Below are 23,368 nucleotides of genomic sequence, written 5' to 3' on the forward strand. Positions count from 1 at the left end.
GCCAGGGAGGGAATTTGTAACTCACTTTGTAGGGCAGACACTTTCTAAAGTGACAGGCCTTTTTTGATTACGTTTTCCTACCCTCTGTGGTCTCTCTTGGTGTCTTCACTCCCTTGTGGTAGTGCCACCTTTTTCTTTCAAGATTGCTGTGCTTTAAACAGTCATCACACCAGGCAAGAATTTGACATAAGCAGCTTCTGTCATTATGTCCACATGCCAGGGAACGTCTTGAATTTCTGTATATTCTGCTTTGAAGCGCAGGAGCCATGCAATAAAGGGAATGGAGCATCCCAAGTTTATAGTAAGGCAGAGGGTGACTGAAGATACAAATAAGAAACAAGTAGTTCTAAGTAGAACTAATGGAACCTACATTCTGTTTTTTAACATGCCAACTCTTACCTAAGATCCCCTCCCATATGCTGTGGTCTGTATCTGTCAGAACATGGGTTACAAAGGGATGCTGTCTATAATTTGGCTGCCATCTTGAAATGTGACAGATTAGCAAAAAATGCCCCTTTCAGGGTCTTAGGACACCACCCCACACCCCATATTCTGTGAATTTGGTTTGTATTTGTGAGGCCCTCAGTCCACAGCCACCAGTATAAGGTGGTAACTAGTTTCACTTCCAGTCACTGATCCCTCTGTCTCATTAGAAATATCAAAAAGTCAGTCGTGTGGTAAATAAAGTGAGCAAATAGACATAATGCGAGAATAAAACAGACACCCCAGTAAAATAGTGGAAAAACAAGAATATGTTTACTATAATAGTGTTCACAAATCCAAAAAACAGTACAGGAACAAATTATAGAAAATTCAGTTAGGCAAGAGTACAATTTAAAAGTATAAAACAAACAAGCTTGCTCACCTTCTCATCTAAGACCTAGCAGGTTTCTATAGGCCCAGCTCCCTCACTGCCACTTGCCCCAGCAGCTTCAGCCTGACCCTACTTTGCTAGTGTTCCAGCCTTCCAGCTCACACAGCACTCTGCTCCTCAGCAGCTCTTCTTTCTTGCTGTTCAACTCTCCATTTTTATCCAGTTCCATATCTGGAAGTGTATGACTTTCCAGATACATAAACCAATCGGGGAGATTCTTCCCTGAGGCAGCCAGAACCTTCTGTCTCTGCCTAAAGATAACCAGTAAGAACACGAAGTAATCTTCTCTCCAAAACTCTGCAGCACACAACTTGTAGTTGCCACCTCAGACTTGGCTATTTTAACCCCTGCAGAGCTTAGAGGGAGCAAACCAAAGGGAAAACAAATCCACAAAACATAAAAGGAAGGGGTGATACGTTCACGGTATTGGACTGTAAATGCAAAAGCTGTCAAAGGAGCATGCAGACATAGTGATCTCATAAGCCTTCTTCCCTTCAGAAAGTAGGCCAAAAATAGAATAAAGTTGTAGGACAGCTTGAAAGCCACTGTGACTCAGTGAATGAGGAGTTGCACTTGGATCTGGAGCTAGGAAACTCCAGATGCCTCTGTCTGCCACGATCTCATTTCTTCTCCCTAAGACAAGTCATTGTCCCTTAGCCTTGGTTTTTCCAGTCTATGCAGTGGAAATATTATTGTTCAGTCTTACAGAGTTCTGTTCAGAGTAAATGCAATAAGAAAAAGTTCTAGTAAATTCCAGGCATGCAGGACTCTGCCCTTATGAGCTAGAATACTTGGAAGAGCAGCTGGGCAAAAGACGACCACCACCAAGTTCCAACAGGACATTTTAATGAATGTGCAAGTACATTTTCTAGTTAGTGAAAGTAAGAGTTGTTTGGTATATGATAAGTTGCCGAAGAAATTTTAGAGTTGACTTTCCTTGGGATTTTAAAGTGACTCTTGGGCATTTTTATATGTATGAGGCTAAGAAATCCTTGGGTCTATTAAGGCCCTGATGTAGAAGGAATTAGACATTGATTTTGCGAGGTGGTCCATTGACTTTGATAATCGATTTTGGTTTCAACAAGTTTAGATGTAGCTAACTGCCTCTATGATTTTGCAATCATAGGAGGTTATGCTTCATTACTTTTGAGGTTTACTCAATTTCAGTGATGTGTAAGGGAAAGTTTGCTGCATATTTCCAAATCAGCCTTTCAAACAAGCACAAAAACTAGTGCAGACGGATGGCTGAGCAGTGCATCACAGGGTGGTTTGTACATGGGTTTAGCAAACTGCTTGCCTATATGAAATGGTTCTTGACCCATGATGTGGGTAGCTATAATTGTCGAGCTATACTGAGACTGTACATTTTTTGCGACAGATCTTTGAGGTAGACAGCAATAGGTTATACATTCTGATTGCCAAAGAAAGGGTGGGGGGATGAATGTATATTAGGATGAGTGAAGGACAGATGAATTGCCAAGTAACATTTCCCCCAAAAAACCTACTTGATGCTTAAAGATGTGTCCAAGTTCAAATTTTTTATTAACCTTTAACTATAATAATAACCATAACAATCATGATAAACACAATTACAAGTTGACTTCCCGCGCACCTCTCTTCGTGATACCAACTATACGTTTTACCCTTATTGTAATATTAATTAAAAAAGAAAAACACAAATTTAAACCTTAAACCTAAACTTAAAGATGTGTCGAGTCCACCAGCAGCTGTTGGGCTAGCCACACATTGTCTGGCTCTTTCTTTGTTGCCAGCATAAAATGAAAATGATGATATCGAAGGCCAGTCAAGGGGTTTCTATTCTCGGGACTCCAGGTTTTTTCTTTTTTTCAGAGGGAGGAGCCACAGCAAAATTCTTAGAAGTCTGGTGATCAGTTGCCTTGTTTTTAAATGAATTATTCTTGATTCTCTCTCACACTAAAAATGGGGGTGGGAGGAGTAACATGTATATATTACTATATAAACAAGGCTCTAGTTGGTATGGGTATACAAAACACTTGACAGGTGAATCCTAGCCTAATCTGCACTATGCCCTGCAGTCAAGTCAACTTACAGGACATGTGAAATGAGTGAACCTAGTGCAGTTTAGGGATGTGTACAGAACTGGCAGGGGCCAGTTCGACAGCAGGGTAGGGATGGCTTTAAGGCTGGGGTTGGGTGTACTCCCTCCCCGCATTTCTCCCACTGACACTGTGAGTCCTTAAGAGCCCGTCGGAGCAGCAGTGTACCTCCGTGCCGCCATTTTCCAGGTGTAGCCTGGAAGTAGGGAGTGCGACTACGCACGTCCCACAGGCCACGCACATGCACGTGACATGTGCACGCGCACAAGTAGCGTGTGCAGTCGTACTTCCTACTTCTGGCTGCATCTGGTAAACGGTGGCAAGGAGGTATGCTGGTGCCCCAACGGGCTCTTAAGGACTTATACCAGCGGGGAGAACGTGGCGGGGGGTGGGGTAAGTGCACCCACCCCTGCCCTTAAAGCTACCCCCTCCACCATCGAACCTTCAAGCCAGCGAGGGTTCGAACCGGTTTGTGCACATCCCTAGTGCAGTTATTTAACTCAAGCAGGCTCACTAAACAAAGGCTTGTTTAAAAGCTGAGCAGTATAACTTGGGAAGAGGGACTAGCAAAAGAGCACTGTGGTTAGGAAAAACCACATCTTGTGATTCCCCCGCCCCTCCCCCAGTAGCAGAGAAGAGAAATGACCTGAGACTCCCATCCCCAACATTAAATTGTTCAGTACACCACTTAGGTGTGGCAGTGCTGGTTGTGCCTGCTCTTTGGTACTGTAAAATTATTCCTTGCAGTAATCAGCCAGCTCAGCAGGTCCATTTTGCTTTAACATTGTATACTTTTTTTTGTTTAACTCTGATGCATTCCCACTAAGTTTATTTTTTGTGTGTGTTTGGGGTTTTTTAGCCTACTGCTGGTGTTTTGTACAAAGAAGATCATTACATCATTATGACAACAGTAGATAAAGAAAAATACAAGTGCATTCTTCCAGTGGAAGCCAGTGGAGATGAGGTGTGTATATATTTATGTTATTATGCAATAGTTTCTGCAGCAGCTATTTTATTTATGCTTAGAGTGCATTGGTTAGTTTTCTGTTTTAAAAAAACACAATGCACAAAATAGATCAAAACATGATATTAATTCAAAAATCGACAACTAGCTGCAAGTGATATGCCAGGCGTATAACGTTTGGCAAGATTTTGAACAGAAGCTTCACTGGAAAGTGTCTCTGAGAACAGGAGCTTTGACTACCATTGCAAAACCAAGCTCAGAGTTGGAGGCATCATGCAGTTAATTTGAGGTGCTGGACCTGTGATAGTGCTAAAGATACATCATAAATACAAAGTGTCTTGTTGAAGTTGAGCATACCTCATGGAGTCCTTGGGTTCATTAAGATATTCAGGAACAAGCATTTTTTCAAATTCCCTATTTGAAAAGTAGTTAAATCTTTGGGGATTAAAGGGGGATTAAATCTGTGGGGACCTGAACCAGTAACTTCTCAGTAATGTCTCTTGTTCTTTGAAACAGTCTGTCTAGGGAAAAGCCCCTCAACCCAAACCTTTGGGCCTTTGGAAGGAGTAAAGGTTTTCCTCTTTGGAAGACTTTCAGTAGATAACTATGAATTGCTTGATAGTTTAACTATGTTGGTTTTCTGGCCTGTACTATTCATATTAGTTGCTGGCTTTATGGGGTGGGCAGGTGTGTAATATATTTATATTTTTAGATTGTGAGTCCTTTGGGGACAGGAAACCATCTTATTTAATTATTATTTCTGTATGTAAACCGCTTTGGAAACTTTTGTTGAAAAGCAGTGTATAAAATATTAATTGTTGTGTGCATCTGTCTTTTGGTTTTGGTAGCTGGAGCAGATTTCCCACTGGGCAGAATATAAACTATATTAGATTAGTGATAGGTTATCAAATCAGTTTATTAAAACAGTAACAAAACAATACTTACAGATGAATAATCCAGCAAAAGAAATAATTAGAGTGGAAATAATAGAGCAAGGACTATAGTAGTGAGCTCTGAAAGGTCTACTAAAACAAAGACTTTTTTGCTTGCCTTGAGAAGGCCAGCAGGGAGTAGGCAGTGCAGACCTTTCTTGAGAGAGAATAACAATATTGGTGCTGCCACGGAGAAAGGAGGAGGCTCATCTAGCCTCCCTGTAGAATGGAATCTAGAGCAAGGCCTTATCAGAAGCTTTTAAGTGTCCAGTGGGGGGACACACACACACACACACACACAGAGGGAGACACTTGCAATTCTAGCCTGTCTAATCTACTTGAATACACATATTTTGATAGGCATTGCTACTGATAAGGCGATGCTTCTGTGTGAGTTTAGAACAGTTGAAATTCTGTCTTTCACTTCTGGGTTGTTGCACTGAAGTTCTGTCGGTACAGGGAGCTTGTTCTGAATAAGAAGAATCCTCGTTTTCTTCATGCTAAAGTCATGCATGCAAAGTGGCTCCTTGTTACTTTTTAATATACTGTTGGTTGTTATATGTTCTGCTCTTCAAGCATCCAAAAATATTCTTACATATTATCTACTGTGTAAGTAAAACTCTGTGTGTGTGTGTGAGAGAGAGAGAGTGGGGGGGGGGAGCACACACTATAAGAATAAAATCCAAAGAGCTGCTTAGGTTTCTCACAAGGGGATTGCACTAGCCCAGCAGAGCTTTGACCTTTTGCTTTGTATAGCTGACCATATCATAAAAACTGCTCTGAAATTTCTCTCTGTTTCAAAACCAGTCAGCCCTGGAAAAGGACGGAGCTGCCCCTTTCCCCAGTACTGCCTGGATCAGGGGAAGGAGCTGCCCTCCGCTACTCCACAAACATATTTCATGCTTCTTTTGATTCTGACCAATATTTTTCATTGTTCTTTAAGAAAGCTAGTGGGACGCTTCATCATATGAGGGCCAGGAACATATACTTGAAGTATGACAACTTTGAAAATGAATTTGAATCCACACTGTGTGGATTCCAGTGCTTCTTAATTGCTTTTCTATTAACGTGATAAGTGTAAGCTATTTGTAATTTATTAAAATGAACCAATGTTTCTCTATTAAAATGTGATAAGTGTTTTGTGTTTGTTTACTGACATCCATTTTCTTGTTCTATTTAGGAGGAAGACAAGGATTACAAAGGGCCCAACCCTGCAGAATTGCTGGAGCCTTTGTTTAAGCAAAGCAGCTGTTCTTACAGAGTATGTCCACCTTCGTTTAAGACAAAAGTGCCTGGATCCTAACATCTACATTAGTAACCAGGACCCCACAGTGTAAAGTGGGATAAGCTGTGTAGAAGTATGTGTGTGTTTCTTGCAAACCTCCACTGCACTTAGATTTCAGGTTTGCCCAGTTTCACAAATGTGAGTCCTCTGTAAGTCAGTGGATGATGCTCACACATAACTTAAGGATTCTGACCATCAGCTGATGATGTACTGAATCTGAATAATTACAGGAGCAAAATGTGCCATGAAGTGTTGTTAATATTGTGTAAAAGAAAGGGTGTTTCACCTGCTCATCTTTGAGATTAGTTAAAGCCTCAGAAAGATTGTGAGGGTGTTAAGCAACCACTATGCTTCTTCCCTCCAAGTTCATTGTATACTTGTAATAATACTGTGAATACATCAGGCTATATGTGAGAGAGAGAGAGAGAGAGAGAGAGAGAGAGAGAGAGAGAGAGAGAGAGAGAGAGAGAGAGAGAAATGTGATTCAGCCAAGTTGGCTGGTGAGCTTCCTGAGCAGGGGAGGCTTTAGTTCAGTGGTAGAGCATCTGCTTTGCATGCAGAAGATCCTGAGTTTAATCCATGGCATTTCCATGTAGGTTTGAGAAAAAAAACCCTGTCTAAAAGTAGGGGGAACTGCTAGCACTGAGTCATCTCACTCAGTATAAAGCAGCTTGGGTCTCCTACCCAAACTCTTAATTGCGAGACAGCATTAGCTTTCACTGTCATTAGACTGGCTTCACACACAATTTAAAATTACAGCCTTTTTTAGTTGGAAGGGACCTTGGGGGGTCTTCTGTTCTAACCTCCTGCTTAGCATAACGGCTGCTGCATCCCTGACAGCTGTCCATCTAGCCTCTATTTGAAAACCTCCAGTGAAGCAGAGCCTACCACTGCATGAGGCGGATGTTTCTACTGTTAAGTTCTACTGTACAGTTAAGAGATTCTTCCTAATGCCTCGCCTAAGTCTGCTTCCTTGACACCCATTGGTTCTGTTATTTATATACCACCCTTTGTCCTAAGACCTGCCCTTCACTCTAGTCCTGCCCTCAGGAGCAACAGAGAACAAGTCCCTCCTCCTATACAACAAGCCTTCCAGGTATTTGAAGGCAGCTACCCCCTCTCCCCTTAGTTTTCTCTTTTCCAGCTTAACCCAACTCCTTTAACTGTTCCTCATTGTACTTAGTTTCCAGACTCCTCACCATTGTCGTTGCCCTCCTCTGAATTTGTTCCAGTTTATCTGTGCCTTTCTTAAAATCTGGGACCCAGAACTGAACACAGTGGCTGATATCCAGAGCAACAGAGCACTTGCAGGAAGATGCCAGGCTAGCACAAAATTGTTGCACGGAATCTGGAGCTTGCACTGATTTATTGGGGGATTTATGTGCAAGAATGCAATTCTGCAAATCCCATTTTTTTAGCACAACTAAGCTAATTTGCTTGTAAATGCAAGCATGCTCCTGCAAGTGACGTCTGACCAGCACAGAAGAGAGTGGAGCAATTACTTCTCATTATCTGGAGACTATGCCTCTATTAATGCAGCCTATGATTGCATTAACTTTTTAGCAGCTCCTTCACACTGCTGATTCATGTTCAACTTGCTGTCCACTAAGACACGTTGGTCCCTTTCACTTTTACGCTGCCAAGCCAAGGCTCCCACCTCTGATGTTTCTTACCCAAACACACATGTCTCTGTTGAACTACATCTTGCTGGTTTTTGCCCAATATTCCAGCCTGTCTGGATCACATTGAATCTTGATTAAGTCCATAGCTATTTAGAATTAATTTAATGCCACACATTTCCACAATTCTTCTTGTATTTGCACAATATATGAAATAGAGGTGTCATAGCTAATAATGTGGTGTGCCAGAAGAAGAAGACCTGAAGTTGTATAGATGGCCCAAACATCCTTCTGTACAGATGGCATGTAGGAGCAGGTAGGGATAGCTTGCAGTTACCAGTGTGCCTCCTAGGTTGGAGTGATGCTGAAAAGAGCATTGCATTATAGACTCTTAACTGGCTCCACAGTGGCTAGGTTTGATTTGAACCCATTTCACCCTGTAAGAATGAGGCACACTGACATAGCCTATCATGTATGCTGAGACACCCAAACACTAGGCTATATCTGCTGCCTAAACTATAGTACATTTCAATGATTGTCGTTTTACATTGCCCGTTGGTATTCTGGCTTTATAATACTGGCTCTTCTGCGTATATCAGTTAACACTGTTTGTTTGTTTATTTAAAGATTGAATCCTATTGGACTTACGAAGTCTGTCATGGTAAACACATTCGCCAGTATCATGAAGAAAAGGAAACTGGTCAGGTATGTACCATTAAAGGATTGGAAATTATCTGCTGCTAGATGAGGACATCTCACGTGGGTTGTCCTTCCCATGTGCTCCAGAGGGTAAGACTTGTGTTAACTGAGGCTAAAGCTTTATAAGGTCAGGAAGGGTAACGGTCCTTTATCCAGCTCCAGAGACGGTATCTATCTAGCCTTCAGCCAAGTCTCTCTATTCTTGACTATTCCTCCTTCTTAGCCACTACCTTCCTTACTCTTTTCTTGTCTGCATTGCCTTTTTCTTTCTTTTACAAAAACAAAAAGCCATTCCCCCCCCCCTTTTTTTTTTCTTTCTCTTCTCCTTTCCTTTCTCTCCTACCTCCTCATGGAGCGCAAAAATTCCTCTGGAACGGACCAGACATGCATCAAGAACATCTTGGTCCCAAAGGGGAAGAAGTAGAATCCCCTTTTCCCGTCAGCTAGAAGGACTGGTAATGCTACTCGATGGCCACGCGGCCGCCGCCACCCACCAGGTCCTAAGCGGCGCCACGGGAGGGTGGGAGTGGGCCTGACCCCTTGGAAGGCCCCTCTGATGGGTACCAGTCTTCCTTAAACCACAAGCATTCTCTGATATCAGATGGCCTTACTGGCGGCTCCCACAGCACCCCCAACACAGCCGAATGTTCCATCAGAGGCCCCGACAGGAGCAACATCCACGCAGGATTGTGAGGCCTCCCAAGCAGCCGTGACGAGAGGAGTCTCCTCCTCCAGCTGGGCCCAGCGCTCCTCCACTGCCCCTACTGGGGCCTGCTGGAGAAGACTTGGCTGGACAACCAGCGCAGCCAGGTGACCCGTCAGGAGGGAGGGCTCCACTTGGGCCTCTCCTTTCCCCAGAAAAACCAGCCAATACTAGCAGGGGGGTGAATACCAATACCTGAGGAGGGTGAAATGGGAGGGCCTTCCAGGCCAATGCAGCCTCCACCTCTCCAGCCAGGTTTACCAGAGGGGATGCCTCATCAGCTGGCCAGCCCACCTGACCATCAACTGGTGAGACTAGGGTCTTTGCGGCCTCCCCCTGCCCGTCCTGATCTTGTGGTCCCTTCACCTGCCCTCCCTGCGGAGATGCCAGCTGCATGGCAGTTTTGGTTTCAGGGTATCTTGGATAAGTCGCTGCAGCAACTCCTGTGCACCAAGTCTGCAAAAAGGTGTATTAATAGAGATTCATCCACATCCTCATCATCTGCCCCCTCTTCAAGATTAGCCCGAAAAAATATAGGCAGAAGACCTCATGTGGAAGAACAGCTTTCTATTCCTCCTAACCTTTTGCCACTGCCCCCAAGTAGACTTCTTTGGTATGGCTGAGTCCACTGCAGCAGCCCTTCAAAAATTACCAAAACCCCAAACTCTAGTATTGTGAAAAGGCTTTATAGTCATAGGGTGGAGACACATCAACAAGCCTCTAATTTTTATATAACCAGTACGTTTACCTTACAAAAAACCAGTTCAATTAAAACATATCTTTTACAGAAAAAAATACAAACTCAAAACAGTTACTTACAGAGCAGGTCGGGGGGAAATAAAAAGCTGGAAAACTGCAATCACTACCTGGCTCTATATTGGTCCCTGCTCAGAGTCCTCTGTACTTTCTTCCTTTAGTGTCTGGCTTGCTGGGCAGTCTCTCGTCCTGGTTACAGCACAGGTCTGGGGCTCAGTCCAGCCTGGCTCTTCCTTTTTTTCCAGTAATTTCAGCTAGGCTTCTCTCACAACTTATCTTCTGCAGATGGACCAGCTGCACTGCAGTTAGGTTCTTCTTGTAGACTGCACTCTTGGACTCCTCTGGACTCATTCTAGCAGACTTCTGAGCTCTCTTCTTTCTGCAACCTCCAGCTCTGACTCTCTCCAGCAGACTTGACTTAACTCTGACTTCCAGGACTCTCTTGACTTCCCTCTAAAAACTCTCTCCATATATACCATTTCTCTGGCCCAACAGTTCCTTAACCCAGCCAATCAGAACAGACAAAAATTCCCACCCTTGTAAAAAAAAAAAAAAAAATCTCTTTCCCTTCCAAAAATCAAGTGTCAAACTAGAGGAGAACAAGTGTGAACTTTTTACCCTGCACCTTTTCTGTGCATAGGGAGTTGCAAGCACAGAAATCCTATTTCCAATAAGGAAGTTTTAGGAATATAATATATAATTTATAATTCAAAGGCTATTTACAAAAAGAAGAGGTTTGGGGATATTAATACACAATACAATATAGGGGCTTATTTACAGAAACCCAAAAGGTCTAGGCCTCGTTCCTCCACACCTCGCAAAAATCCAAAAGGTTCAAAAAATCTAAAAAGCAGCACAAAGATAAGGGGGATCAGGACCCCCCATCTCATTCTTCTGCCACATATGACTCACCTGTCCTGCACCCTTGGGGGCCAGATCTAGGCACCTCCAACCCAGGTCCTATTGATAATATGGACAGCCTGGTAAAAATCACAGAACATCATGACAGAGGTAAACCCAGAGGAGAGTAAATGATCTGATAACCAAAAGGTTGAGACATTTTCCAACTCATGCAGGTTAATCATTCCTGATGACTTTACTCATCTTTTCCATCAAGCCATACACACTCTGGGTCTTCACCAGGCATCTCCACAGAAGCAACCTACCACATCTAGGGTAAATAAGGTTTTTCAGATGCCAAAACCACAAGAATTATTATTCCCTTTCCCAGACTGTTTCGCAGATACTGTCAAACAGGAATGGTAAACGCCAGCGGCTCAGGGAAAACCTACCCCCACTGGTTAATAGATTTTACAGCCTTACACAGCCTTCTTCGTAAATGTTCCAGGTTCTCTCCACAGACACTCCAGTGGCGGCACTGCTATCGGGTACAATTCTTTCCTAGGATGGGGACAGCTTCGTTAGATCCAAACAAGAAGAAGACTGAGGCTAATTTAAAGAAAGATCATGAGGAGTCCTCTTTGTCTATTCGCTCCTCTACGGCAGCTTCTATAATGGCAAGAGCATCTCTGCACTGTATGGATGAGTTACTACAAGCTCCTCCATCCAACCTTACACGTCAAAGGCAGACACCAAGATCCAAAAAGCCCAAGCGTTTACAGTAGGTGCTACTCTAGACTCAGTCTGCTTTGCTTCCCACTCCACTGCTTCCATGGTGGTAGCATGACATGCATTATGGCTTAAACACTGGCAGGTAGATGCAGCCTCACATAACAAACCTAGCTGTGGTGCCATATATGACATCCAAACGTTTTGGAGATGAGGTCCTCTAGGAAGTGACAAAAAGAAAGCACTCCCTTTCACCCCCTGCAGGAGCACAGGCTGCCATGCAAACCATTCCAGTCCTTTCATCCCACATTTAGACTACAGACAGTAATGTTCCTTTTGGAACAAATTGTGCAACTTTAACAAGACTACCACAGTGCCATGACAGCCCTTCAGGCCTCAATCAAAGCCTAGACTCTTCACGTTCAGACATGGGGGGCCACCTATCACACTTCTTCCATGCCCAGGAGTCCAACATTTTGGACAAATGGCTACACAACACAATCTTGCATGGTTACAAAATATATCCAAATGCCTGCCCCAATGATCAATTCCTACCAACACTCAGATCACATTCGCCTACCAAGGACACCAGCCTTCTGTAGACAATCCAATACTTGGTCTCAATTGCCGCCATAAAACCGGTACCATATTTCCAAAGGGGCAAGGGCATTCACTCGATTTTGTTTATACTGCCCCAGAAAGACAGCTCCCTGCGAGGAGTCTTGGATTTAAAATTCCTAAACAAATTTTTTCAATGCTGGAAGTTACATAGGAAGCTACCATATACCGAGTCCCTTGATCCATCTAGCTCAGTAGTGTCTACACAGACTGGCAGCAGCTTCTCCAAGGTTGCAGGCAGGAATCTTTCTCAGCCCTATCTTGGAGATGCCAGGGAGGGAACTTGGAACCTAGATGCTCTTCCCAGAGCAGCTCAATCCCCTATGGGGAATATCTTACAGTGCTCACACTTAGTCTCCCTTTCACATGCAACCAGGGCAGACCCTGCTTAGCTATGGGGACAAGTCATGCTTGCTACTACCATACCAACTCTCCTCAAAGCTCCTCATGGAGACCCTCCACTCCATAGGAGAGGCCCTACAAGACTCAGACCATGGTTTCTTGGCGAACAGAACAAAAAGCCATTTCACACCAGACAACCACATTCTCCACGTAGGGGTGATAATAGACACCTGCCAAGATCACCTTATTCGTCCACCAGAGAGAGACTCTGGTTCCAGCAGAGAGAGACATTCTCTCTGTAGCACAATGTGGTCTTCCTGAACTCCTATGCTTTTTATAAACAGGTCTTGACAAGGGCCTTCAGGCCAACATGCTAAAACAGGCAGCAGTCCTGCCACCCTTGTTATCGGGCTGTTCTTAGTGAAGTTTGCATTCCCATCTGCATCTTAAGCACTTCCTGCATGGTGCCACACTCCCATCACCTCCAACAATGCATAGGTTCCCATCATGGGGACTTACATAAGATATTATGCGGATTCCATGCTTTTTCTTTTTAACCTGTCCATTCTGTTCCTCTCCTCTCCCTCAAGCTGGTCTTCCTCGTAGCTGTCATGTCCACTAGAAGCGTTTCCAAGATATGTGCGCTATCTGCAAATGACAACTTCTGCATCTTCACAGGACTCTGTCCATTTGATACCTGACCCTTCTTTCCTCCCCAAAGTGTCCTCCATATTTCACCAATCACAAGCTGTCATATTTCCCTCCTTCTGCCCCAAGTGAAAACATGCATTGGAAAAACAATGGCACAAACTCAACATGCACTGTTGCCTCAAAGTCTACCTCTCTTGCACAGCGTTCTTCAGAGCCACAGATGCTCTGGTTTTCTCTTGTTTCCCGGCTTCTATGAAGCAAAAGGTGTCATCTTGAGAATAGCTAGATGGATCAAAGCATGCATAGTGCTCACCTATGAAGTGCAAAATCTACGTCGGCCTCACAAGATCACGGCATATTCTACCAGGTCGGCAGCTACATCCAAAACTTATTCTATGAATGCTCCACTGGCCAAAATTTGAGCAGCCACATGATCGTTTCCTTCCATCTTCTCAGCACTACAAATTTGATCTGCATCATCCATCCCAAGCAGCTTTTGGCAGATGAGTCCTACAGCAAGTTCTTTCATCCCAGTAGAGGCCACCGCCCGTCCCCGTCCCCACCTTGGGCAACTAGCTGAGGCATGTCCCACGTAAGATGTCCTCCTCCAACAGCATAGGAAGGAGCATTGGTTACTCACCAAGAAGGCTGCTTCTTGTTTCTGGATTTGAGGACATCTCGGCCCACCCGGCTGGGGCATTTGCCTCTACTGGTCTTCATTTTTTCTCTTCTTCTGTCTACTTTTCCTTTTCTCTGTATCATGGACTTGGCTGATCAGAACTGGAGAGGGTTACCCTTCCCAATCTTATAAAGCTTTAGGCTCAATGAACATAAGTCCTGCCCTCTGGAGTACATGGGAAGGATAGCCAATGTGAGAGATGCTCAAATCCAGCAGCAAGAAGAAGCCTTGGTGAGTAGCCATAAGGGATGTGCACAAAACTGGTTTGGGTGGTTCGGTTTTGGTTTTGCTCGAACCCCCCCCCCCCCCCGGTTTGAATTCGAACCTCCAAAAGTGGGTGGGGTGGTAGCTGGCACCCATGGGTACCTGCCACCCAAACCCCAAAGCAATCAGACACTCATACCCCAGCTGCAGCTCGAACATGATGGCTTGTTTGGTTCGAATTCGAACCATCAAACCACCCCGGTTCGAATTTGAACCGGTTCAAGTTCAAACCGGTTCGCACATCCCTACTAGCCATTGCTCCTTTTTAGTACTGGATTTTATCCAAGTTTTTTGCTGCTTTATTTACACAAACAATTGAAGTTGCATTGGTGCTAATGGAAAAAAGTAAAGGCATCTTTCCTGTTGTTTGTAGAAAACAAATATTCAAGAATACTACCTTGGAAACATGCTGCGAAAGAGCCCGCTACTAGATCCAGGTTTGTCACTTTTGTCTCCTGAGTGCTGATAATTGCAAAAGAAGTCAGGCAACAACTGTTCTCCTGATTGAAGGAAGGGGAAATAGCAATGGGGCAAGCTGGTTCTGATCTGAATAAATTCAACAAAATAAATTTTGCCGCGACTCTTGAGGTTTTTTTTGTTGTTGTTGTTTGGGAGGGGAAATAGGTGGTTGGGGCACCCACAAGCTCTACCAAAAGCTTCAACAGAGAACAGTTGCTTTTATTGTAGGAGATGGTGTCCTCTTGCGTTAACTGAAAATGCCAAGCCTCATCACTGATGCCCTTTTCACACGTGCACCCGAAGTGTGTGGAATGTATCCATCACTGGGGGAGTGGGATTGTGCCTGCCCTATCCACCCCCAGCACAGTACCCCTCCAGTGATTGTTGCTGGTGTCTACCTTATGTTTCTTTTTAGATTGTGAGCCCTTTGGGGGCAGGGAGCCACCATCTTTATTCATTTATTATTTCTCTATGTAAACCACTTTGGACATTTTTGTCCAAAGATGCTAGGCAGTGGACAACAATACCAATAACAAAAATAATAATAAAATAAAATAAAGGGCAGATGCCTGGTGAAACAGGTAGTTCCTTAAGAAGGTGCTTAAAAGCAGCTGTGGGGGGGCAGGAAGCTGAACTAATCGGGGGGGGAGTTTCAAAGAAGAGGAGCGGCCACAGAGAAGGTCCTCCTATGGACACAGGCACCAAGCCCTACACCAGGGCCTGGGACACTAAGCAGGGCCAGCTGAGAAGACCTCACAGGACAGGATACAACCGGCCAAGAGAGGTAATCCCAGAGATATACAGGTGCTAAACCCATAAGGGTTTTGTAGGTGAGAACCAGCACTTTGAATTGGACCCAGAAGTGCACAGGCAACCAGTGCAGCGAGCATAGAAGAGGTGTGACACCATCAAATCTATGGCTACCCATGAGGAGGCAGGCCACTGCATTCTGGGCTAGCTGAAGCTTCTCAATTGTTTTCGAAGGCAGCCCTAGGTAGAGCGCATTACAGTAATGCAAGCGAGAAGTAACAAATGCATGAGTTACTGTTGCCAGGGCCTGCCAGTCAAGAAAAGGCAGTAACTGGCGAACCAGCAAAAGAGGTTCTCCAACTTGGCTCCTCAGCTGTAGTTGGACAACAGCCTCAGTGGCTAGTTATAGTCCAACAAGAACTGCGGTCTCAAGTTGGAGACCCCCTGCATGTCATAATGATTTTAAGTTCAACTACATGAAGAGTGAGTGGTGTGTGTTGAGAGACTCTTGATTGCTGGAGACTTCTTTCTGCGCTACTGTAGATGCTTTTCTATCTTTATACTGGTGGCTCTTTATACTGGTTTGATGTGTAAACTTCTTGCAATGTTTTCCAGAACAAGAAGAGAAGGAAAATGAAAGAGAGAGCACAAAAGAGGCAAGTGAGAAGAGAATGATTTCACCCTAAAAATCCACCCCATAACCACTCTTCGTCACTCATGTCTGTTTCTAGACTTAAGCATCCCTTTTCTTCTTTGGCTGAACCTTAAAATAGGGTTGCCTTCTCTTCTTGCAGAGTATACAAGCTAATACTTGTGGGGTGGTGGTAGTAGTAGTTTAATGTTTGCTAGTGGTGTGCAGTATTATTCAGGTCAATTTAAGTTTTTCTGTGAGATATCTTCCACTACAGCTGCAGAAGAGAAAATCCATGGAATGAGTAACAAATAAGTTGGGGCATTCTAGTAAAATGGGTATTTACTTAGATGTATGGGGGTCATACTTTTACTGAAACCAATATTTGCTGCTTTTTCCAATCTAGATTCCTACAAAAAACATAGAAGGGCAGATGACCCCATATTATCCTGTAGGAATGGGCAATGGCACACCTTGTAGCTTGAGACAAGACCTGCCCAGATCAAGTACCGTCATGTACGTCTGCCATCCTGAAGCCAAACACGAGATCCTCTCAGTGGCCGAAGTCACTACTTGTGAATATGAAGTGGTCATTTTGACCCCTCTGTTATGCAGCCATCCTAAATACAGGTAAGGAGTTCAAACCTCCACTCAGGTCCTAGGTGTAATCCAGACAAGGCTCCTAGCAGGATCTCTTAATGGCCAGCTGTACACAACACTTTCTAAAAGGTTCCCCCTCAGCAACTGCTCCTATAACACCCAAGCGACACATTACTCCTGGTACAGAGCTGTTGCTTTATCAAATTCTTCCCTGTAACCTGTAGGATCACTTAATCTTGTGACGTATTTACCTGGCACATTTCTCTCTCCCAATTTCACTCTGTGGATGCGGGTGGACAAAAAGTCCCATTGTGAAGATAACCTGGTAAGTGATCCTTCATGTCGTAGGAAGGTGGGGAAGAACTAGATGTGAGGTTGCTGTTCTCAATGGCAGCCATATGTTTTGGCGTAATCTATTTTCTCCTTGGAAGTTTGTCTGCAGGCAACACCTTTCTTGACCCTGTTTTGAACCAAAACAATTGAACTGGAAGCACAGCAGTACTGTAGACATACATAGGAAGTGGCAGCAGATTACAGTAAAGAACAAACTTCAGAATCCCACAAATGTATTGTCCACAATTAATAGTACAGGGGATCTTCGTTAGCAGCCCAGTAAGCAGCTACTCTGAGTCAAACCAAAACATTTACAAAAGATCATAAATAGTGTAGCTCCTTTGCTGCCTCTTTTGGAGCCAGTTTTTACATCAGTGTGTGCTGTCCACACGTTTAACCAGAACTGGTGACTCTTTAGTTGAAATTTCAATTGAACTCCTGTTGCCAGACCTCTGAGGTACACGCCTACAACTTATTTATTGCATGTAACATTGGAGTTTCCTCTATTCACATATGTCAGCCGGCATGTCTCTTTTTCCCCCTAATGGCACACCTCACATGAGCAGCAGGAAGAATGGCCCCTGTAGGTTCTGAAGAGACTGGAAGAAAGAGAGCTGGTGGGATATGTTGAGAAGGAAGGGCTATCTCAGTCTGCTAGCCATTGTGGAGGCCTTTGTAGGCATGGGGCTCACTTTTCTTTGGAGCGGAAGGGGAGGCTGATTCTGCTCCAAGTTCTGTTAGTGATTAATGCAGAAATTCAGTACCCTTACAGTGTGCCTCTATACACAAGGGCTCCCCCCTTTATAGCGATGATGAAGACATCTCTGTGTGCTCTTCTCCCTTGTGCATGCAAAACTGCCCTAGCACTGCTGCATTGTTCACCTGGAGCTCCACGTGCACATCCCAGCACCCTGAGAGCTTGAGAACTGGTTGTGTATTACACCTAGAGAATTTTATATTAGGCAGTATTAAAATGCGAGAAATAAATAAATTGGAGAAAGTTCAGTGCGCTTCTTCTGTCCTGCTATAAGGACAAATAAGTTTTAACTTGCTTTAAGTTGCACCTCTGGGTTGTGGTTCAGAAGATGAGATGGATGCATGCTACCAAGGCTTTCCTACTTTCCACCCCAGAAAAGCCCCAAGAGGTTTTGCTTTGCATTTCCATAAATTGCAATGGGAATCTGGTGCACTTACAGTCTTCTGGATCTCTGGTGTCCAGCACATATAGTTAAGCACTCTTAAGCATGCATTGAATTGGCAGCAGCTGACTGAATGCCGTTGATTTCTGTGGAACGTGCAAATGTGTTTCAGATGGCAGCTTCCCAGGGTCATTTGAATCTAAATGTCTTGACTAAGTTTTAGTACCAGTAATTTTGGGAAAGTAGCATTTCCCAAGTCTACTGTCCTCTCTTAATCACATGAAGGCTGTTTCTGAATGTGTTTTGCTGAGGAGATGCTGGTTCAGACAGTGCTAGAACCAGCTGGAAAAATGCAAATAACTGCTCTTGCAAAGCATAACGGAGGAAGTATTTATGGACGCTTCTTATGTGAAAAAGAATATATCCTATTTTTGTTGCATCCTGCCTACAGAAAAAGCTGCTGCAGTTGTCCATGAGAACTACTTCCAATGTCACATAGCTCAAACCAGTAGACCCCATGTGTCAGTAGTTGAGTTTACCTCTTTAGTGAATAGATGGTTTTGCATGAGAACACTAGCAAGTGGGGCGCAGTGACAGAACACAGGATTGTACCTTCTTCTTGTGTAGATATTACCAGCTGACCTTGAAAAGCAGCTTGTGCAGAGGTAGTCTTAGAGAGATCATTATTCATGAGTGGGCACTGGAACATCTGTTGGCATTTCCACAGGTACTTCGAACCAGGGCTGATCGCCTTCGACATTCCTACATGTTTCTCAACTTGGTTTTACATTTGCATTTATGTCCCGCTCTTCCTCCAAGGAGCCCAGAGCGGTGTACAACATACTTAAGTTTCTCCTCACAACAACCCTGTGAAGTAGGTTAGGCTGAGAGAGAAGTGACTGGCCCAGAGTCAACCAGCAAGTATCATGGCTGAATGGGGACTTGAACTCGGGTCTCCCCGGTCCTAGTCCAGCACTCTTACCACTGCACCACGCTGGCTGGTGAAGAAAGACCTTGGCATTTTACATTTTTTTCACATGGAGAGCCAGCGTGGTGTAGTGGTTAGAGTGCTGGACTAGGACCGGGGAGACCCGAGTTCAAATCCCCATTCAGCCATGAAACTAGCTGGGTGACTCTGGGCCAGTCACTTCTCTCTCAGCCTAACCTACTTCACAGGGTTGTTGTGAGGAGAAACTTAAGTATGTTGTACACCGCTCTGGGCTCCTTGGAGGAAGAGCGGGATATAAATGTAAAACAATAATAATAATAATGACCATCAATCATGCTCTGCACCCCCGCAGTGATGTCGATAGGCTATACCTCCCTCGCATCTCAGGTGGAAGATGAATGCTGCAAGTCCATCAAACAGTAGAGGAGGAGAAAAGAGGCCTTGAAGAATATATCAAGGACAGTGAAGAAGATGCACTTCAAATGGTCAATAATGCAAAACTATTCAACACCAATGAAAGAAAACAGGCCTACAAGAAAGAACAAGTCAAGAACCGAGCAGAAAAATGGAAAAATAAGCCACTGCATGGTCAAGATTTGCACAATATAAGTGGAAAATCAGACATCACCAAGACCTGGCAATGACTTAAGAATGGCAACTTGAAGAAAGAAACAGAGGGTTTAATACTGGCTGCACAAGAACGGACACTTAGAACAAATGCAATAAGAGCAAAAGTAGAAAAATCCACCACAAACAGCAAATGCCGCCTTTGTAAAGAAGCAGTTGAAACTGGACCACCTAATCAGCTGTTGTAAAAGGATCGCACAGACTGACTACAAACAAAGGCATGACAAAGTAGCAGGGATGATACACTGGAACATCTGCAAAAAATACAAGCTACCTGTAGCCAAGAATTGGTGGGACCATCAAATTGAAAAAGTTGAAGAAAATGAAGATGTAAAAATATTATGGGACTTCCGACTACAAACAGACAAACATCTGCCACACAATACACCAGATATAACTGTAGTCGAGAAGAAAGAAAAACAAGTCAAAATAATCGACATAGCAATACCAGGGGATAGCAGAATAGAAGAAAAAGAAATAGAAAAAAATCACTGAATACAAAGATCTACAAATTGAAATTGAAAGGCTGTGGCAGAAAAAGACCAAAATAATCCCAGTGGTCATTGGCACCCTGGGTGCAGTTCCAAAAGACCTTGAAGAGCACCTCAACACCATGGGGGTCACAGAAATCACCATCAGCCAGTTACAAAAAGCAACTTTACTGGGAACAGCCTATATTCTGCGACGATATCTATAACAGCAGCAACAACATCGACAGTGAAATTCTGGCAGCCCAGGTCCTTGGGAAGGACTTGATGTCTGGATAAAACAAACCAGTCAATAACACCTGTCTGACTGTGTAAAATAATAATAATACACTTAGTACATATGGGAACCATATCTGTGTACATTAATGTTTTATGCAAGAGAATTATAAAACTGGAAACAAGCATTCACTAGCTGCTTGGTGAAATGGGACACTGATAAAATACCTGCTGTATGTGTGAGGTCTGCTTCTTGTCTGAGCTAGTGTAGTGCCGTGTTGAAAAGTGTAAGTGGGGAAGTCTCCCAATTCCAATTTCATTCAACCATGAGCTTGTGAGAGGAGGGCCTTGGGTGAGCCACGGGCTCTTAGCTTAAACCCCCCCCCCCCGCTGAAGAATGATAATAATGCCTGACTGCATGTGGAGGATAAAGCCTGACTCCTTGATACAAGGTTTACTGGCTTGGTTCAGATCTCACATCAAATGAAATGGCTTGGCATTGCATGAATGAGTGTTTCTTGTTGTTTGGACAGGTTCAGAGCTTCCCCGGTGAATGACATATTTTGCCAGTCACTGCCAGGATCCCCACTTAAGCCCCACAACTTGGAACAGCTGGAGCAGCAGCAAGAAATGTTGAAGGTGCCTTTTAGAAAGGCCAAGGAGGTAGGAGCACACCAGTGATGCCAGATGGGTAGAATCTAAACTGGGACCTATAAACCACTATCATGACTGTTGGCTTTCTTTGTTGCTTTGATTCAGGGGTGTGCTGTGCAGTTTTGCAGCCTCTTGGCCTGCTTCCAGTTCACTCTTGATGATTGAAGCTTCTATTCTGCTAGGTAGTGTGATCATAATTTGCCAAGGGTTTTTTTGCAGCAGGGGTTGGGGGATAGCAGCCCACCTCCCTAAAGCACATTCTGCTCTGATTAGTTAAATCTTACTCAAAACCAAAGTATTCTCTCTGCTGTAGTGTTAAATCAGCATAACAAAGCAAAGAAGATGGTGTTTCTTGCAACTACTGCACTTGTGAACAGTCACTCTGTTTACCTTGTATACATTGCATAGAACTATAGCAGGCTGTGCCTCTTGCATTTCATGTCGTTCGTGTGTGTGTGTGTGTTTGTGTGTGTGTGTGTGTGTGTGTGTATAGAGCTGGCCTTGTGGTAGCAAGCATGACTTGTCCCCTTAGCTAAGCAGGGTCTGCCCTGGTTGCATATGAATGGGAGACTAGAAGTGTGAGCACTGTAAGCTATTCCCCTCAGGAAATGGAGCTGCTCTGGGAAGAGCATCTCAGTTCCAAATTCTCTCCCTGGCTTCTCCAAGATAGGGCTGAGAGAGATTCCTGCCTGCAACCTTGAAGAAGCCGCTGCCAGTCTGTGAAGACAATACTGAGCTAGATAGACCAAGGGTCTGACTTGGTATATGGCAGCTTCCTAGGTTCCTGTGTGTGTGTGTTCCACAGAAATATATGTTGCATTGTGTATTAATCCTTAAGGTATCGCAGGACCCTGGGTGTGGGTATTTGGCAGCAGACGAACATGGCTATCCCTTTGAAATTTTCAAAGGTAGTTTCTTAGCCTACTGATTGTGGCAAGCAAATGTTCAGTAATATCTGATTGGTGCATATCTTATTTTTAGGAAGAAATCAATTCAAAGGAAGAGAAATTTTCCTCCATCCACAAGCCAGTTGCTGTGGGAACCCAACAACTGTTAACTGTTGGAACAACGCATATCTCCAAACTGACCGATGAACAACTCATAAAAGAGTTCCTTAGTGGGTCTTATTGCTTCCATGGGGTGAGAAATATGCTTGATCTTTAGGACTCTGCTTTGGGTGTACATCTGTGTCTGTTCTGCAACTGTGCTATGTTCTGCTTGACTTTCACTCGTATCATAGAGATCTGTGTCCAAGAGCAGACTTGATGGGCCTTCCACACCCTATTCCTAAGAGAACCTGAAGTCTGAGAAAATAATACAAATTAGAATAATAAAATATGTGCATGCAGCATGTTCTGCCCACATAGTGTTTGTGTTTTCCTCCTGGGTGTCTCTTTCAGGTACCTCCACCTTCCTCTTCCTTCTAAAAAAAATTGCTCTTATGTCTAATCCACAGCATGCTTCTGAACTCTTGTTTGGCTGTGGGGACCAGCCTCTGAGAAAAAAATCTAAATATATGCAATGGATAAAGAAAAGGCACACTGGGAAATGGATTAAGAAGATCTTTCACTTAATCCAGTGGAGGAGGGTATCCTTGGATGGGTTGTACCTCTTTTGGCAAGAATGGGGCCTTGCAAATTCCAAACTTTATCAGCATTTCATACGAGGTAGCCACTCACATTTCCTTTCCTGTCCTGTCTGATTCTGAATAGCAAGGCTTTAATACTTCAGTGTTTGTATTTTGTCTGTACAAGGACTGAAATGTTGATTCTCCACACACCCTTCTTAGTTAAGGTGGGAGGAGAATCCCAAGACAGCAGCATAGTCTCATGTTCACCTGTAAGTGCTGATCCAGGTAAGAAGGTCCGTCAGATGGTGACTGTAGCATCCAAGGAAATCCCTCTCTGAGACTCCCACAGATTTCAGGAAGTGGATGCCGGGAAGGTGTGGGATTTGCATAGCCCTCTCTTTCCAGAGCAAGTACAACCCTCCTGAGGATAAATCCACTGTGAAGAAAGAACCTATTGCATAAGCCCAACATTCTTTTACTAGTTAAGACTTGAGAGGTAATGCACTGCTTCTGCTTTGTATACTTTCAGTACACAGAGTTCATAAGCCAGCGTGGTGTAGTGGTTAGAGTGCTGGACTAGGACTAGGGAGACCCGAGTTCAAATCCCCATTCAGCCATGAAACTAGCTGGGTGACTCTGGGCCAGTCACTTCTCTCTCAGCCTAACCTACTTCACAGGGTTGTTGTGAAGGAGAAACTCAAGTATGTAGTACACCGCTCTGGGCTCCTTGGCGGAAGAGCGGGATATAAATGTAATAATAATAATAAAGGATATTCTAGTTTAGTCAGTGGAATTCTTCAAACTTGTAACAATACTTCAAGCAGAAGTAGCTCAACCAGGATAAACATTGCAAATGGGAAGTAATGTAGATTACACAGAACAGGCTTGGATAATTAGATGTAACCCTAGTTCTCACATG

At 44.0% G+C, this 23,368-nt stretch overlaps 1 protein-coding gene across 2 annotated transcripts in view; it reads left to right on the forward strand.

Annotated features, from left to right (window-relative positions):
• The window catches only part of ERLEC1 (endoplasmic reticulum lectin 1), a 33,611-nt gene that overhangs the window by 2,990 nt on the left and 7,253 nt on the right, over positions 1-23,368 (forward strand). For both annotated transcript variants that reach the window (XM_053245605.1, XM_053245595.1), the window contains exons 2-9: positions 3,812-3,916; positions 6,029-6,109; positions 8,380-8,457; positions 14,407-14,470; positions 15,858-15,898; positions 16,280-16,503; positions 20,759-20,888; positions 21,861-22,019. In XM_053245605.1, the coding sequence (XP_053101580.1) occupies positions 3,854-3,916; positions 6,029-6,109; positions 8,380-8,457; positions 14,407-14,470; positions 15,858-15,898; positions 16,280-16,503; positions 20,759-20,888; positions 21,861-22,019 (840 nt within the window). In that variant the 5' untranslated portion in view covers positions 3,812-3,853. The remainder of the gene's footprint in view (positions 1-3,811; positions 3,917-6,028; positions 6,110-8,379; positions 8,458-14,406; positions 14,471-15,857; positions 15,899-16,279; positions 16,504-20,758; positions 20,889-21,860; positions 22,020-23,368) is intronic.

Source organism: Hemicordylus capensis, chromosome 1 (assembly GCF_027244095.1).
Source record: "Hemicordylus capensis ecotype Gifberg chromosome 1, rHemCap1.1.pri, whole genome shotgun sequence".
NCBI classification, from domain to species: domain Eukaryota; kingdom Metazoa; phylum Chordata; class Lepidosauria; order Squamata; family Cordylidae; genus Hemicordylus; species Hemicordylus capensis.